The sequence below is a fragment of the Papaver somniferum genome, chromosome 5 (assembly GCF_003573695.1).
Source record: "Papaver somniferum cultivar HN1 chromosome 5, ASM357369v1, whole genome shotgun sequence".
Lineage (NCBI taxonomy): Eukaryota > Viridiplantae > Streptophyta > Magnoliopsida > Ranunculales > Papaveraceae > Papaver > Papaver somniferum.
In genome coordinates this window covers 52,405,375-52,420,471 of record NC_039362.1, presented here as the reverse complement: position 1 = coordinate 52,420,471, position 15,097 = coordinate 52,405,375, and the positions used below count along the sequence as shown (strand labels likewise).

The window sequence follows — 15,097 nt, the reverse complement described above, 5'->3', positions numbered from 1 at the left end:
ATTGAACATAAACAGAGCATTGAACTACAACCCTTGAGACACTGGCTATTCCAGTGCTCTTGGGTGACACACTGGCTAGTCCAGGCATACCCCCTTTCACACACATCACAACTCTATTTATAGTTACACCCAATTCTCAAAAATACCTAATTTACAAAATTAGGGTTTATCCAAAAAAAATCCCAAAACAGTGAATTTAGGGTTTCGATTTCACCTAATTTGATGGGTCAAATCTTACCCACAACGTCGACCCAATCTTCCTCTGACTTCACTGCTTCATTCCCACACCTCAATTTCTTCTTTAGCTTCACCTAATTCATCAATCTCTAACCTAGGGTTTCAGAGATAGGAAAGGTGCGAGACTGATGAAGTAGGCGGCTAGAAAGATGGGGGAAATGATGGGTTTCGCTTTTAGGGTGGAGTAGAGTGGTTTGGTGGTGTCAGGGAATGGTGGTGATGATGGAGAAGGTGGTGACAGTGGAGTAGTTGCAGAGGGAGTGGGAGGAAGAAGATGGGTTCGATGGAAAGAAGGAGGGGAGTGTTTGGCGATGGGTATAGGTGTAGGTTGTTACAGTGTGAAGCGGGTGTAGCCAATTCGATGTCCAGCGAAGCTGAGCTGTGGGATGCGGAAATGATAGATAAATCTAACGGCTACAAGTGAAGAGGCTGGTATCGACCGTCGGATGCGTGATACAACGAAACTGACGGCTCAAGATGGAGTTAGGTGCTGTAGTGTTAGACAGGAGCTTCAGACTTTGATGTACTGGCGATGCTGCGACCATAGGATGCTGAGATGATCCAATCTGACGGCTAGAAAAGGAAACGGGTATGGATATATGAAATGGATTTGGGTGAGGGTTTTGGGCCTTGGGTATGCCAAGCCCATATCTTCTTTAAGAACAATTCTTCCTCTTCAAGCCCACTTCTAGCCTTTTGGTCTTGTGCACAACATTCTTCGCGGCTTCCTTGTGTAATTCCTCCCGGCTTTTCACTACTTTTCTGCTCTTTTCGCTCCGCTATTCATCCAAACTTTATTTATTACCTAAAAATGCAAAATTAGTTAATAAAAATATTTATTCTTGAAAACAAAGAAAATACAGAATATGGGATAAAATGTAGAATTAATGCACAAAAGATGAGTTAAATGCCAAGAAAAATATATAGAAATATGCAGTTTTTAGCACTCATCATAAGCCCATAAGGCATCAGTAAGCCTCGACGACCAGTCTTTCCTATTGGGATTAACTGTTTTCTCTAAAATACGCTTAATTTCCCTATTGGAAAACTCTACCTAACCACTAGTCTGTGGGTGATACGGGGTAGCTACTTTGTGGGTAATACCATATTGTTTCATTAACATAGCAAATGGTCTATTACAAAAGTGTGAACCCCCATCACTAATTATAGCTCGCGGTGGACCAAAACGTATAAGTATATTCTCTTTTAAAAACTTAATTACGACCCTATGGTCATTTGTTTTACACGGAACCGCCTCAACCCACTTAGACACATAGTCTACAACGACAAGTATGTAAAGATAACCCAAAGAATTAGGAAATGGACCCATAAAATCAATGCCCCACACATCAAAGACCTCAATCACTAAAATAGGTTTCAAAGACATCATATTTCTACGGGAAACGGTCCCTAACCTCTGGCAACGATCACAAGACACACAGTGACTATGGAAGTCCTTAAACAACGAAGGCAAAAAAAGCCACACTACAATATCTTAGCAGAAGTCTTCTTAGCACTAAAATGACCCCCACAAGCATGTTCATGACAAAAGGTAAGAATACTGGACTGGTTACTCTCAGGTACACATCTCCTAATAATATGGTTTGGACAATACATAAACAAATAAGGATCGTCCCAAAAGAAATGCTTAACCTCGGCTAAAAACCTAGAACGATATTGTTTACCCCAATGTGGAGGGGTTCGACCAGTAACAAGATAATTCACTATATTTGCATACCAAGGTGATTGGGAAACAGAGAACAATTGTTCATCGGGAAAGCTATCCCTTATAGGAAGGGAATCATTAGGGGAACTAACAACTAGCCTAGATAAGTGGTCTGCTACTACATTTTCAGCACCCTTTTTGTCTCTAATGTCTGGATAAAATTCTTGTAACAATAGGATCCACCTAATCAATCTAGGTTTGGTATCCTTCTTAGACAAAAGGTATTTCAAAGCAGCATGATCAGTATAGATTGCGATCTTAGATTCTAATAGGTAGGATCTAAACTTATCCAAGGCAAACACGATGGCTAACAGTTCCTTCTCGGTAGTTGTATAGTCCAACTGGGCATCATTCAGAGTTTTTCTAGCATAGTAAATCACATGAAGTAATTTTTCAACACGCTGACCTAACATGACGCCTATAGCATAATCTGAAGCATCACACATAATCTCAAAGGGTAGGTTCCAGTTAGGTGCCTGGACTATGGGAGAGGTAGCGAGTAAAGTCTTAAGCTTCTCGAAAGCTTATAAACAAGCATCATCAGAGACAAACTTAACGTCTTTTGCAAGTAAATTGCAAAGAGGTCTAGAAATCAAGCTAAAATCCTTAATGAATCGACGATAAAAACCTGCATGTCCTAAGAATGACCTAAACTCACCAGAGCCCGTAATATCTTCTCCTCCTCTGTTTTGATTGATTCGAAGATTTGTTGCTATTTTTGCGAATCTGAGACACATACCAATCCTGTTTTGATGAATCAACTGAATCCCAATCCATCTCCACGTCAAACTCCGACTAAAACTAATCCTAGTCAGCAACAGAACCCGATAAACTTCTGACACCTCTGTTTGCTTCTCCCAGCTTATATAGCCCAATTCGTTTGGTCCAATCCCTTGTACCAACTCTGTTATGCTCCAAGAAGTCCAGCCCAAAAGAAATATGCAGTTGAATCTCTCCAAATCAGCCAAGAAATCCAACTCCAAATGTTGCTTAGCTGCTGCATTAATTCCCGCCAAAAAGAACTCGTTTGAATTGTGAAGAAGAAGAGGCACCCCCTATCCAGAGTAGGGGTGCCGATAGCAGTTGTCTAGGGGGTGCCCTGGTGGTGCCCCTTATCCAAAGTCTGGGGGCCAAAATCACTTCCTCCGGGTGCTTTGGACAACTTTTCGAGTCGATTTTTCCAAAAATGTTTACTGGCCAAAAATACCTACACACACATACAACACCATAATAAGTACGAAAATGAGCACTATCAATATATAGAATCGAGACAAATTAGACACAAAATGTGTCTATCAATTTGTAGTATATATTATTGCATAAGGGTGCATTTTTTACTGTTTGTCAGTATGGAATACAAATTCCATTCTTGACCTGTGAGTAGGTTTGGGGAATTAAAGGGATTCATGCAGTTTCATCCACAGATGGGATTCATGGAGATTGTACTTGTATACATAAAATAATTGTTGCAATAGAAATGAAACCATTTATTATGAAATGGAACGCAGTTTCAAATGTAGATAGACGACTACAGTTTCCAGAACTATGTGGTCTGTCCACTTTGGCTTTAGCGCTTTTTCTTGCACGTAAGCGGACATTCTAGTTCTAATAATAAATGATGTGGCCAATCCACTCCGGCTAATGTGTTTCTGATGGTATTCCCGAAACTATGTATTTAATGTAATTGGTTAAATTACCATCCTTCATAAGTGTACATATTGATGCACCTGTAATACAAGTGTACATATTTGTGCACCTGTAATATGGTGATTTAGAGGAGGAGGAGGATCTGGAGTGGTTTCAGTTGAGAAAAGCATAGAAGGTGGTCTGAAATGATGAGTCAATTTGTTATGTTGGTACATATATAACGAAGGAATCTGCTATGAAATCTCTATTTGACCAGTATGTATACTTATAGAAATCGGTTCATACCTCTTGGACAGAGCTGGCGTGATCTGTGCATATGTATTCGATCTTCTATATAATATATCTTCTTAACTTGCGTTTCATTTTGATGTTGTTCGTATGATCTTATTTACAGGAATTAGGTAAGCTCAGAGGATGAGTTGAAGATGATAGAGGAGGTTGTGAGCACATTTCCCTTTGGAAGTGACCTCACCTTATGCTGCTATGCTTGCAGCCCAAGATGACGAAGACGACCCCGAGTGATGCATCTATTATGCCTCTAAGGTGGACGCTTAATTTGAGCTATGTTTCCATAGATCCTGCATTGGCTGCATAACCAGCGACCTTCTCAACTGCCAAAGATGTTTCTTTTTGCAATGCAAAAGTATTTGAGGTGATTAAGGTTGATCTCAAAACACTGTAATAACATGTTCTCTTTTTCTTTTTCTTTTTGTCTTCTTAGAGCAACCACAGTGGGCGAGTATAACCAAATATTTGTTCAAAAAACGAGACACAGCGGAGAGACTATCGATTAAAATCCGGACCAAAGACCAAATCCCAGACTATATTTGGTCCAAGACCAAGACCAAGACCAGAACCAAATATAGTCGAGCGAACGTATAGTTAACGCCCCACCACCAGGAGGGTGTATAGTTAACGCCCCACATCAGGCGTGCATAAAGTCCCCGCCCAACACCAGGCATGTTTGATACCTCTGCCCCATTTTATTTTATTTTCTTTTGGGTGGGGCGGGGTTTATACCTCCGCCCCCTTTTTTTTTTTGAATCTCATCGGGCGTACGTATAATTTACGCCCCACACCAGGCGAACGTATAGTGCACGCTCGACCAAATTTAGTCTTCTACCCGTAGCGTCACACACCATACTAAACTCAAATTTGGTCGTTTTTTTGGTATTTAATATTTGGTTATACTCGCACCACTTCAGTTGCTCTTACATACCTTATAATAACCATCTTCATTTATAATCATCCTCAGAATGTTTTTTAAGCTAATGTGTACATAGTTGTACACATGTTGATAATGTACATAAATGTACACTTGCTGATTGTTAATGTGCACATAAATGTACACATCTTTGATTCTTATGCTCTCTGGCTTTGCACTTTAAATTGATGAAAACGTTCTCACTTTTTCCAGTGCCTCTCTTGTTCGGCGTAGTCCTAGTCCTGGGAAGATGAGTGCATCTCCTCGAAAGACTCCTCCATCTAGGGGTGAAATCCCTGATAGACGCAGTCATGAAAGTCCTACAAAAAGGAGCCGATCTCAGCATGAACCTGCTCGTTCTCGTAGCCCATCACAATAGAATTCTGAGGCTAATGTAAGTTGTCTGACCACATTTTTGTTTTTTAATCTTTGAAACTAGAATTAGTAATTAAGCATGGTAGGCTCGACTTATGTTACATGACTGATGTAGGGTTTACATATTGGACAAGTCGCATCCTTTGAGTAGGCGTGTTGTTTAGAAGGCGGTGGGTGTTTGCATGTTCTCTTCAAAGTACATGTGTACAACTATGTTTACATGTTGACTGTTAACGTGTACATAGTTGTACACATGTTTTGATTATAAGAAACTTCTTTCATTAAAAGTTTATTTGAAAATATTTTCTTGGTACTACTGAATCAAGAACTTCTTTAGGTGAGCATGTTCGGTTGCTTAATAGCATTACTACTCTCCCATTCTTGCTTTCTTTATTTTTTTAGGTTCTGAAAAGTTTTGGTTTTAACCAGAGGAGATTTCTTTTAACAAAGATTGAGATTTTAAAACAATCCATAAGATATTGTAAATATTGAGTGTACAGATTTTGGGTAAAGTGATAAATGTGAAAATGATCATAGAAAATAGAAGAGGTTGGTTTGGCTTGCTGGTTTGCATCCCTGCGATCAAATGTTTGTTGGATAATGTATAAAAGTCGTCTAATATCGACGACTGCAGTCTCTTCTTTGTTCGTCATTCTATCTATTGTTGGAAATATCGGAAGCCTAAATTAGGCGATAAATAATGACTGGCATTCCTCTGACTGTAGCATTACCTGGAGCCTAGATTTGACTTGCATTCGTCTCTTTGATGATTAGAGAAGATGAGTAGTGCCTCTGGTGCGTAACTTAAGGTGTGATTACACCATCTTAAGTTGTTGTTTTTCGATATCATGAGATGATTTTAATAGCATGCTTGTTATGTGTTTAGGTACTTTTTGAGGGAGCTTAAGAACGCGGAGAAGAACAATGGACAGGTTGTATGTGGTGTACAAACTGGTGCACCTTGTCTTGTCTTTGGAATTTCTGGATTTTTGTAGATGAACATGTTTTTACACCAGTGTAAACTAAGATTTTTAAAAAATGAAAATTATATAGACATATGGGTACTCTTTTCGTAGATATTGAAAAGAACTTTCCGAATATATAAAATTTGCGAATTTTGGACAAACGGTTCGAAAAAATATTATTATATTATTGGATGAAACTAGTTGGAAGCCTAACAAGCTAAGCTCCAACGACATACTACTACACTAATTGAACAGGTTGCTGTGCTAGCCTACCAGCGAGCCTCATGGGTAACCTAGCCAAAGGAACCGAAGCGGATGGGGGCTGAGATTGTGTCACAAGGGGGCAAACTAACTCTACCTTCCATGTTAATTTCTGCAATATTACGCCATTGGGGGCTCGAACCAGGGACTTCCTGGGACGCATGAAACTTTGGGGAACGAGGATGACCAGCTGAGCTAGGTTCCCGTTCGAAAGATAAATCGTTTTTTATTTATTTTTACGGTCCGCGAGTTATAAACCCAGAGATGTCACCATCCTTCCACAAAAAACCCATCAAAACAAAAGTAACACAAAAACCCCATCAAAACAAAATTAACACAAAAACTCCAAATTTAAATGTTGGTTTCATCAAATTTTATGATGAAACCAAAATAAAATTTGATGAAACCAACGTTTAAATATGGGGTTTTTGTATCAATTTTTAAAAATTTGGGGTTTTTGTATCAAATTTGTTTACGATGGAGTTTTAATGGATCCCAACATTTGAGTGGGGTTTTTGTACCACAAGTTTGGTCACCTTGGGTTTTTATGACTAGTTTTGTTATTTTTATATTATTTAAAATTGCTGACATCATCACGTGTCATTTTGGACTAAACTGTAAATATTTGGACTAAATTGTAAATCAGGAAGGTTATATGTATATTTTTCATATTTTAAATATCTTTTGGGCTAAATTGTACCTAATTAACTCGGGATGGACTAATCTATATTTTTTTAAGCGTTTTTGGACTAAATCGTTTTTTTCCCAAACCAAACTTGGACTTTAGCAAATAGCTATAAAATCAGGTGCCCCTTCAGGTACTCTGGTTTGGACTTTAGCAAATAGCTATAAAATCAGGTGCCCCTTCAGGTACTCTGACAAATATCATCCGCTTGTCAAACACTTCTCTAGTTCCACGTTGGCGCAAGGTGTTATAGTCTCCTTCACTTGTTAACTTTAGAGCATAAAAGTTTAGATACCCACCTCAATTCTATTGTGCATTTCCCAATTTATGAAGCTGCTGCTATAATCCCCTTGAAGGGTGCCATTATCCAAGAAACTGGTCAAGGAACCCAATCCCTGTCATATGGATAAGCACCCCTTTTTTTATATATATTTTTGATATTTGACCCGGGAGTTTTGCCTTCCGACTTTATTAGGTTTAGCCGTTTAGGTGTGTATCTTGTAGAGAAAGTGGGAGAAATTTTAGAGGAAGGAGTTACAGATACAGAAAGAGGAAAATATGGGATCGTTTTTTTCATCATTGGTTACTCCGCCTCCTGGTTCAATTTCTGAGTCTTCAAGAGTCCAAGCTTTTCACTCTTCAAGTGAATGGAAAATTCACTTCAACTCTGTCAAAGGCTCTAATCAACTGGTAAAACTAAGACCCCCTTTGTTTTCATTGATTATAAATTTTTTTTTCATAGAAATCTGATCTGTTTTTATGTTTTTTTGTCGGATCAAAGATGGTGATTGATTTCACTGCAACTTGGTGTGGACCGTGTAAATTCATGGCACCAGTCTTCAGTGAATTGTCTGAGAGATTCCCAGACGCCATCTTCGTCAAAATCGATGTTGATGAATTACCAGATGTATCGAGAGAATTTGGGGTACAAGCTATGCCAACCTTTATTCTATTGAAACAAGGTAAAGAAGTTGATAAGATTGTTGGAGCTAAAAAAGATGAACTTGAAAAGAAGGTTGCATTGCACTGTCAAAACTAAGATCTAATCGGAAAAATTAGGTCAAATAAGAAAAGAAAGAAATCTTGGGGTCTGTTTTTATTTGTTTCATTCCTTGAAACGTAATTGTATTGGTACTATTACAGTATGGTTCGTTATCTTTAATTTGATCAATGAAAGTTTTCTTTCAGGATTCCAAAATTTGTTTCTCCTAGTATATTTTTACTTATTACAAAACCAGTGCTTAAATCGTTCACTTGCGTACTGATCCTTAGGCTTAATCCTATGGGCTAGATATCTAGCTGCTAGATTGGTCATCCACGTGAGCATGGATAACCTCCTAAGTCTTATGGGCTAGATATCTAGCTGCTAGATTGGTCATCCACGTCATCTGGAATCACTATAGAATGTTGTTTGGTTCAACGTCAGCCGTTGGATCATAAAATTTATCTCCCAGCGCTGAACCGTTCAGCGTTAAAAACACTTTTTGAGCGCTGAACTATTCAGCGTTTGAATCTCGCTGATAGTTGAACTGCGAGCACTTGGTAGGAGAGAGAACTATCAACTGCTAGTGTACACTTTTTTCCGACACTTTTTTCATGATTTGCAACACTTTTTGGCCAATTTAGCAGTTCAATCTAGCCCATAGGGGTTAGCCTTCGATTAACAAACATTCGATGAGAGTTGAGAAGTCTGAGGACCCTCTCAAACAATCTGAATGCAAAACATCAAACATAAAATTAGGAGGCAGACATTATTCCAGGTTGCAGTTGAATTGGGTTTAGAGGCCAACGCAACTGCTGCCTGATTAGCCTTTATACAACAAAAAGAGAAAGTCAAGTGCCTTTCTACCACATTTCCCCTGGAACTACCAATTTCCTCCTTGATCTAGCTTTCCAGTCTATGTAGCAATTTTCCCCTGCAATTGCTTTGATGGTGGAATTCGTGCAGATTCCTTCAATTGTACTCTTAACAATGGAAATAAAACAGGTTTAGAGCCTGGGGAGGTTTGGGTCATGTTTATGCATTGGCAATATGCATTTGACAAAATGAAAAGAATGAGGAGAAAAGAGTGACACAACTGTAGGAAAATGTAAATTTGCATAAAGATGTAACGAGCTACAAGATTACAACACTATATAAAGGGTTTAAATGTGTATTAGAGCAGATGTAAATCTATGATGTTTGCTCTACTTGGGGATTCTTTAAGCTAACTACAGGAAGAGTGTAATTTTACGATATTTATAAGAACAGTTGGAGGAGCTCAGACTGTATATGCTTGTTGAATTGTGTCGATGTCGAGTCCCTTCAACCTTACCACTGATTCTACATGACCCTTCAATGTATGGAGTTCGCGTAACCTGCAATACATACAATAATCAAACTCGCAGTTTTTCCATGATAATACCTTGTTTTCAGATAAGTGAATTGTTTGTCATTATGGCAACATACCTTGTGATTTCAGCTCTTCTTTTGGCTTCCTCAGCCATATGATTGAGCTCGGTGAAACCACCAGCACCATGGAACATTTTGGTATCAGGTGGGTGAAGGCCATGAAGCGTCCTCTGTGCAGTAGCCCATTGAAGCTCTCGTGCTTCTTTGCCGAAATCCTTTTGCCTCGTGAATGCAACCTGCAAAAAGAGAGAAATCCATCAACCACAGAGATATTTGAACAGATCAGCAAGAAACTGGAGAAGCAATGAAATTTGTACCCTTTGCTCGATAACAAGATCCCAGGCCCTCCCGCTGATAGCGTAACGGATAATGAACTTCAAAATATCAAGAGGGAAGTAGAAGACGATGTTATACAGCCAGATTACACCAGCCCAACCCCATCCTATGCCTTCTATCGCAGCGAAAGCCCAGTTTGCATATACTGCAATTAGCGTAGCAATCTGCAAAATTATGAAACATAAAGCCTTTTAAGGATTTTCTACCAAGACTCCTTCGTTCATTAAATAACAAAGGAAGAATTCTCACCAGCTGAGCAACCAAGAAAGCCGCCACAAGCAATAATCCTGGACGCTCGACAAAAGACCAACTACGTGACCGCGTCACAAAGATAAGGGCCTGGCTGATAGTGCTAACTTGCAGATATATCGCTGAGGCAAGCATCTTAATGTCATCGCGTTCTGTTTTCTCAAGGCTGTGCACCCCGAATGTACGCTATAGTTGTCAATCAGAAGCAAGTGTTAAAAGCTAACAGTAATGAGTAAAAGGTAAATTCATGTTAAATTCTCTATCACTAAAGCTAACAATTTCGTTGTTATGCTCAATATTGTAAGTAAGTTGGAATATATAACACTTTCATAAAAGTTAGCGATGTTTATAAGATTCTACATACCGGAAAGAAATTTGTTTTATATGCAGCCCAGAAGAAGATAACTGTCATTATTGCCATGTAACTACCGAGAATTACTCCAGTGGCAAAGATCTCAGCCAGCTTCCAGCTGTCCGGCAGAGGTGAAGGTTTTACTCTATCTTTTGATATCGTCATTATGGTACCTGGTATTCATTGATAAGTTAGAAAAGAAAATATGTGTCTAGTCTCAACCAAATGAAAATATGCAATCTTGGAGAAGTGAACACGAACCATCATTAAGTATGGCAATAATAAGCACCATGAAAGGAGGAAAGTCGAACTTCCAGATAAGAGCTAGTAGCATGAAACCAAGCTATTACAATAAAATCAAGTGTGAGGTGGTGGATAAGAACCTGTTAATTTACTGATAGTAACTACAGCCACTCAGATTAAAAAAAAAGATGTCTATAGTAGTTACTTACCACAATACGAATGGTGATTGAAACAGCATAAATCTGCAGAAACGCATAACAAGAAAAGTTCATAACCTAAACACGAGTTGAGCTTCTATTTGGCAAAATAGTTGTGATTTCACCTGCGTCACCTAATATTAAGAACCAGATATTACCGTGTAGTTCTTCATTCTTTGAAATATAGCTCGACTTGTCAGCACGGCGCTAATTATAACACTAAGACCAGGCTCAGTTAGTACTATGTCAGAAGCACTACGAGCTGCATCAGTTGAATCCGCAACAGCAATACCAATATCAGCCTTTTTAAGAGCAGGAGCATCATTCACTCCATCACCAGTCATTCCACATATGTGCTTCCTCGCTTGCAGGCGTTTTACGATCTCATATTTATGGTCTGAATTAACAGAAGAATTCTAATCAAAATGAGCACCAAAAAGGAACAGGAAATATAAACCCAATTAAATAGCTGTAATAACAACATTACCAGGGAAAACACCAGCAAACCCATCTGCTTTCTCTATCAGTTCATCAACCGGTAAAGCTGCAACAGATTCATCCTTGCTCTGACCTAGCAATGCAGATGAGGGGTACATGTTGGTTCCCATTCCCAGACGGCGGCCAGTTTCTTTCCCAATGGCCAGTTGATCACCTAATAATAATTGAAAGACTAACTGATTAAACTGACACTCTGCTCACTTTAAACATGAGAAGTTAAAAAGGAATCACGAGAAAGGATGGCAACAGAATATACTTGGGTCAAACAGAAACCTACCTGTGATCATTTTGACACTAACACCAAGATCTAAAGCCCGCCTAATTGTCTCAGCACTATCGTGTCTAGGTGGGTCAAAGAGTGGCAATAGGCCGATAAACTGCCATGGACCACCGATGCTCTCTTTTCTCCCTTCTGGGACTTCCTGAATGTTCATTCAGCAATAATGTTAGAAATAAGTAAGCAGTAGGAAAGAGAAGTAAATTTTATAGTTTACGTTACCTGGTATGCTACCCCGAGTGATCTTAAGCCTCGTTCTGCAAATTTATCAATCACTGCGTGGACCCTTCGCTCTATGTCTGATTTATTGTGGGCAAGATTCAGAATCTGATCATCAAAAATATTCCTCAGATTAACAACAAGAGCCATTAAGAATGTCGAGACGACACAAAAAAGTTCAAAGAGTGATACCTGCTCTGGTGCACCTTTGCTGACCCGATGCATTTTACCTTCATTGTCAATATAGGTGAGAGCTGTTCGTTTGTCAGTAGGGTTGAACGGGAGAAAATGCACTTCTTGAATTCCAGCACGCGCCTTTTGTGAATTAGATCAAATTAGACACAATAATAAACAAATACTCAAAGAGTAACTATTTGGCCAAATTTATGAAGAAACACTGCTCAGTCCAACATTAACAAACATACCTCCTTTGGGTCAGCCAGCATGCCAACAATTGCAGTGTCTATCGCATCTTGATTCTCAGTGCGTGATGCTCTAGCAGCCATCAAGATAACAGTATCTTGATGCACTCCTTTGGTGAAAACCTGGATATATATGATCAAGCACAAGTAGTCAGATGAATAACCCACAGCCTGCCTCAAGTAGAAACACATTTAACCACCAAATCTATTTCTATATGACCTCAACAAGATTCTTGTCGACACTGAGCTTGTTCAAAGTTAATGTGCCAGTCTTGTCACTGCAGAGCACGTCCATGCCAGCCATTTCCTCTATTGCTGTCATTCTCTTCGTGATAGCTCCCTGCTGAGCTAAACGATGAGAACCAATGGCCATCGTCACTGACAGCACTGTTGGCATGGCAATTGGAATTCCTCCAATTAAAAGAACCAGAAGATTGTCAATTCCAGGACGATAATCCCTATCTTGAATAGGGTACATGACAATAATCTCTATTACCATCCCTATGGCAATTGAGCATATACAGAAATTCCCAATTGCCGTCAAGACCTGAGATTTAAACAAGAAAAGGGCTTATCAGCTCAATACCATCAGTCGAGGTCAAAAAAAAAATGTAATGATTTGCAAGAATATCCTAAAATTTCCGTACAGCAATTCAGTTACCTTTTGGAAGTGACCAACTTGGTTGGTAGAATCTACAAGATGAGCAGCCTTTCCGAAGAAAGTATGAACACCAGTTGCAATCACAACTGCGTCAATTTCTCCCTGCTTGCAGGTAGAACCAGAATAAACCCCATCACCCGGCCCTTTTGTAACAGGCAAGGACTCCCCAGTAAGTGCAGACTGCAATGACCGAGCAATTAAACTTCATTAACAACACATCAATCATGTTCATCCCATCAATTCAAAAACTACAGTCTCGTAAACTCACCTGGTCAATTTTCAATGGATCTCCATCAAGTAGACGTGCATCTGCAGGAACTATATCCCCAAGTTTAATACTGATAACATCACCAGGAACAAGGACAGCTGCGTCTTCCTCGTTCCATTTTCCATCCCGGAGAACCTACATATGTTTCATTTCATCAACTCAAATCCTTCTCATTTGACCCGAAATTACATTAAGAAAAGAATCCAAAAAACAATAAAATTTCGAAAACAAAAACAACTTAAACAAATAAGCAAATGAGTTATATACTTCAATGTGATACCTTAGCTTTCGGTGCTAGCCGAGCCATGAGAGCAGCAGCGGCATTCCCTGCGTTATTTTCCTCTATAAAACTAATCGTCGAGTTAATCACAAGAAGAATGATGATTCCAACAAAGTCCTGCCAATCTGGAGGCTTTCCCTGCAAAATCAAACAAGAACCACTTCACTAAAAAACTATCCAAAGATAAGATAAAAAAAAAAAAAAAAAAAAAAAAAAAAAAAAAAAAAAAAAAAAAAAAAAAAAATGAAAAAGCAATTGAACAGTAGCACTGCTTACTCCTCCATTAGCAAGTGCAATAGCCATTATCGCAGCTGCTTCCATAACCCATGATAATGGATTCCACATAAATCCCAAGAACTTGAAAAACTTACTCTCCTGTAATTTTGAACAAAAAAAATTGAGATAAAAAAAAAGTGTGGGTATTGAAAATGAATTACTCAGAAAAATCTGAAAGGAAAAAAAGTTACCTTTTTTTCTTCAAGTTTGTTATAACCAAAGATGCTTAATCTTTCTTGAGCCCCTTCAGAAGTTAATCCTTCTCTACTACATCTTAGATTTTCAAATACTTCTTCTATGGGTATGTTCTCCTGCATTTCCAAAAACAGAAAGATTTTTTTTTTAAACATCCCTAACAACAACATAAAAAAACACTCAATACTTCAAACCCAAAAACAAAGAATAGAGAAAGATTGAAGAACATTTCAAGTTCAGATCCATTGAACAGTACCAAATCTACAGCTTCTTTTAATACAGCCTCGAGTACTTCAGCCTTGTCTCCTGATTCCCCCATCTCTCTATACCCTTCTTCCTCTCTCTCTCTCTCTCTCTCTCAGTTTCTTAAACCCTTTCTCCGGTCTAAATTACTCTGTCTATCTTTTTTCTTTTCCTATGATTCTCTGTTTACAGAACCAACTAATGAAGAAGAAGATGGTAGGAGAAACCAGGTTATATATTTACACTGAGAATTTATAGTTAAAAGAAATGGAGGTGACGGTTACTCATTTAGGAGCCGTAGATTTCTAGTATTTAAAACTGAATTACATATTTTTTATCGGCGGTTTTTAAGTAAATGTAACGGACGTTTTGTCTTTAGGTTGGTGAGACGAGGAAACTAGTAACCTACTTTAAAGCTATTCATCTTTGTAGAGTGTGCATTTGATGCTTAAGTTTGAGTGCCATTACTGTATTTCATCTTGATTTGCAAATCTTTTACATTTTTGATGTGTTTAATTAATAGCATTAGTGTAACTATTAATTAAAGGATTTTTATTTTTGGAAAATAGGTCATTTGTCCAAATATTTTTAAATCACGATTCAAATGGATGGGTAAAAAATAGTTTGGGTGAAATGGCTAAAAAAAAATAGTAAGGATGGTTCATCCTAGCTTAAATTTACAAAATACCAAGGATGAAACTGGATACATCATGTTTAAATTAAAAATAAGAAAAAATATTTGAAAAAAGGCACGATGAAATTGGTTACATCCTGTCTATTTTTATATTTTTGCCATTTAAACAGTATCAAAATTTAACTGTCCATTTCATCCAGAAATTGTTGATTTTGGTCTTTTTAACCAATTTTGTGTTTTATTTTTCAAAATGAT

General features: G+C 38.3%; 2 protein-coding genes across 2 annotated transcripts; one reads left to right on the top strand and one right to left on the bottom strand.

Annotated features, from left to right (window-relative positions):
• Window positions 1-7,546: 7,546 nt before the first annotated feature.
• On the top strand, window positions 7,547-8,298 carry LOC113277422 (thioredoxin H2-like). Its single transcript, XM_026526522.1, has 2 exons — window positions 7,547-7,790; window positions 7,882-8,298. Exons 1-2 carry the CDS (start codon window positions 7,659-7,661, stop codon window positions 8,137-8,139), a joined length of 390 nt encoding a protein of 129 aa, XP_026382307.1. The 5' UTR covers window positions 7,547-7,658; the 3' UTR covers window positions 8,140-8,298.
• Window positions 8,299-9,179: 881 nt separating this feature from the next.
• On the bottom strand, window positions 9,180-14,466 carry LOC113281565 (plasma membrane ATPase 1). Its single transcript, XM_026530353.1, has 20 exons — window positions 14,222-14,466; window positions 13,962-14,081; window positions 13,771-13,869; window positions 13,495-13,632; window positions 13,215-13,349; window positions 12,947-13,126; window positions 12,506-12,832; window positions 12,289-12,408; window positions 12,056-12,178; window positions 11,867-11,971; window positions 11,645-11,789; window positions 11,357-11,521; window positions 11,028-11,266; window positions 10,882-10,914; window positions 10,691-10,772; window positions 10,442-10,602; window positions 10,078-10,263; window positions 9,810-9,992; window positions 9,550-9,728; window positions 9,180-9,458 (listed from the first exon to the last, which is right to left on the bottom strand). The coding sequence occupies exons 1-20, from the start codon at window positions 14,282-14,284 to the stop codon at window positions 9,362-9,364; spliced, it is 2,880 nt and encodes a 959-aa protein (XP_026386138.1). The 5' UTR covers window positions 14,285-14,466; the 3' UTR covers window positions 9,180-9,361.
• Between the last annotated feature and the right edge of the window lie 631 nt (window positions 14,467-15,097).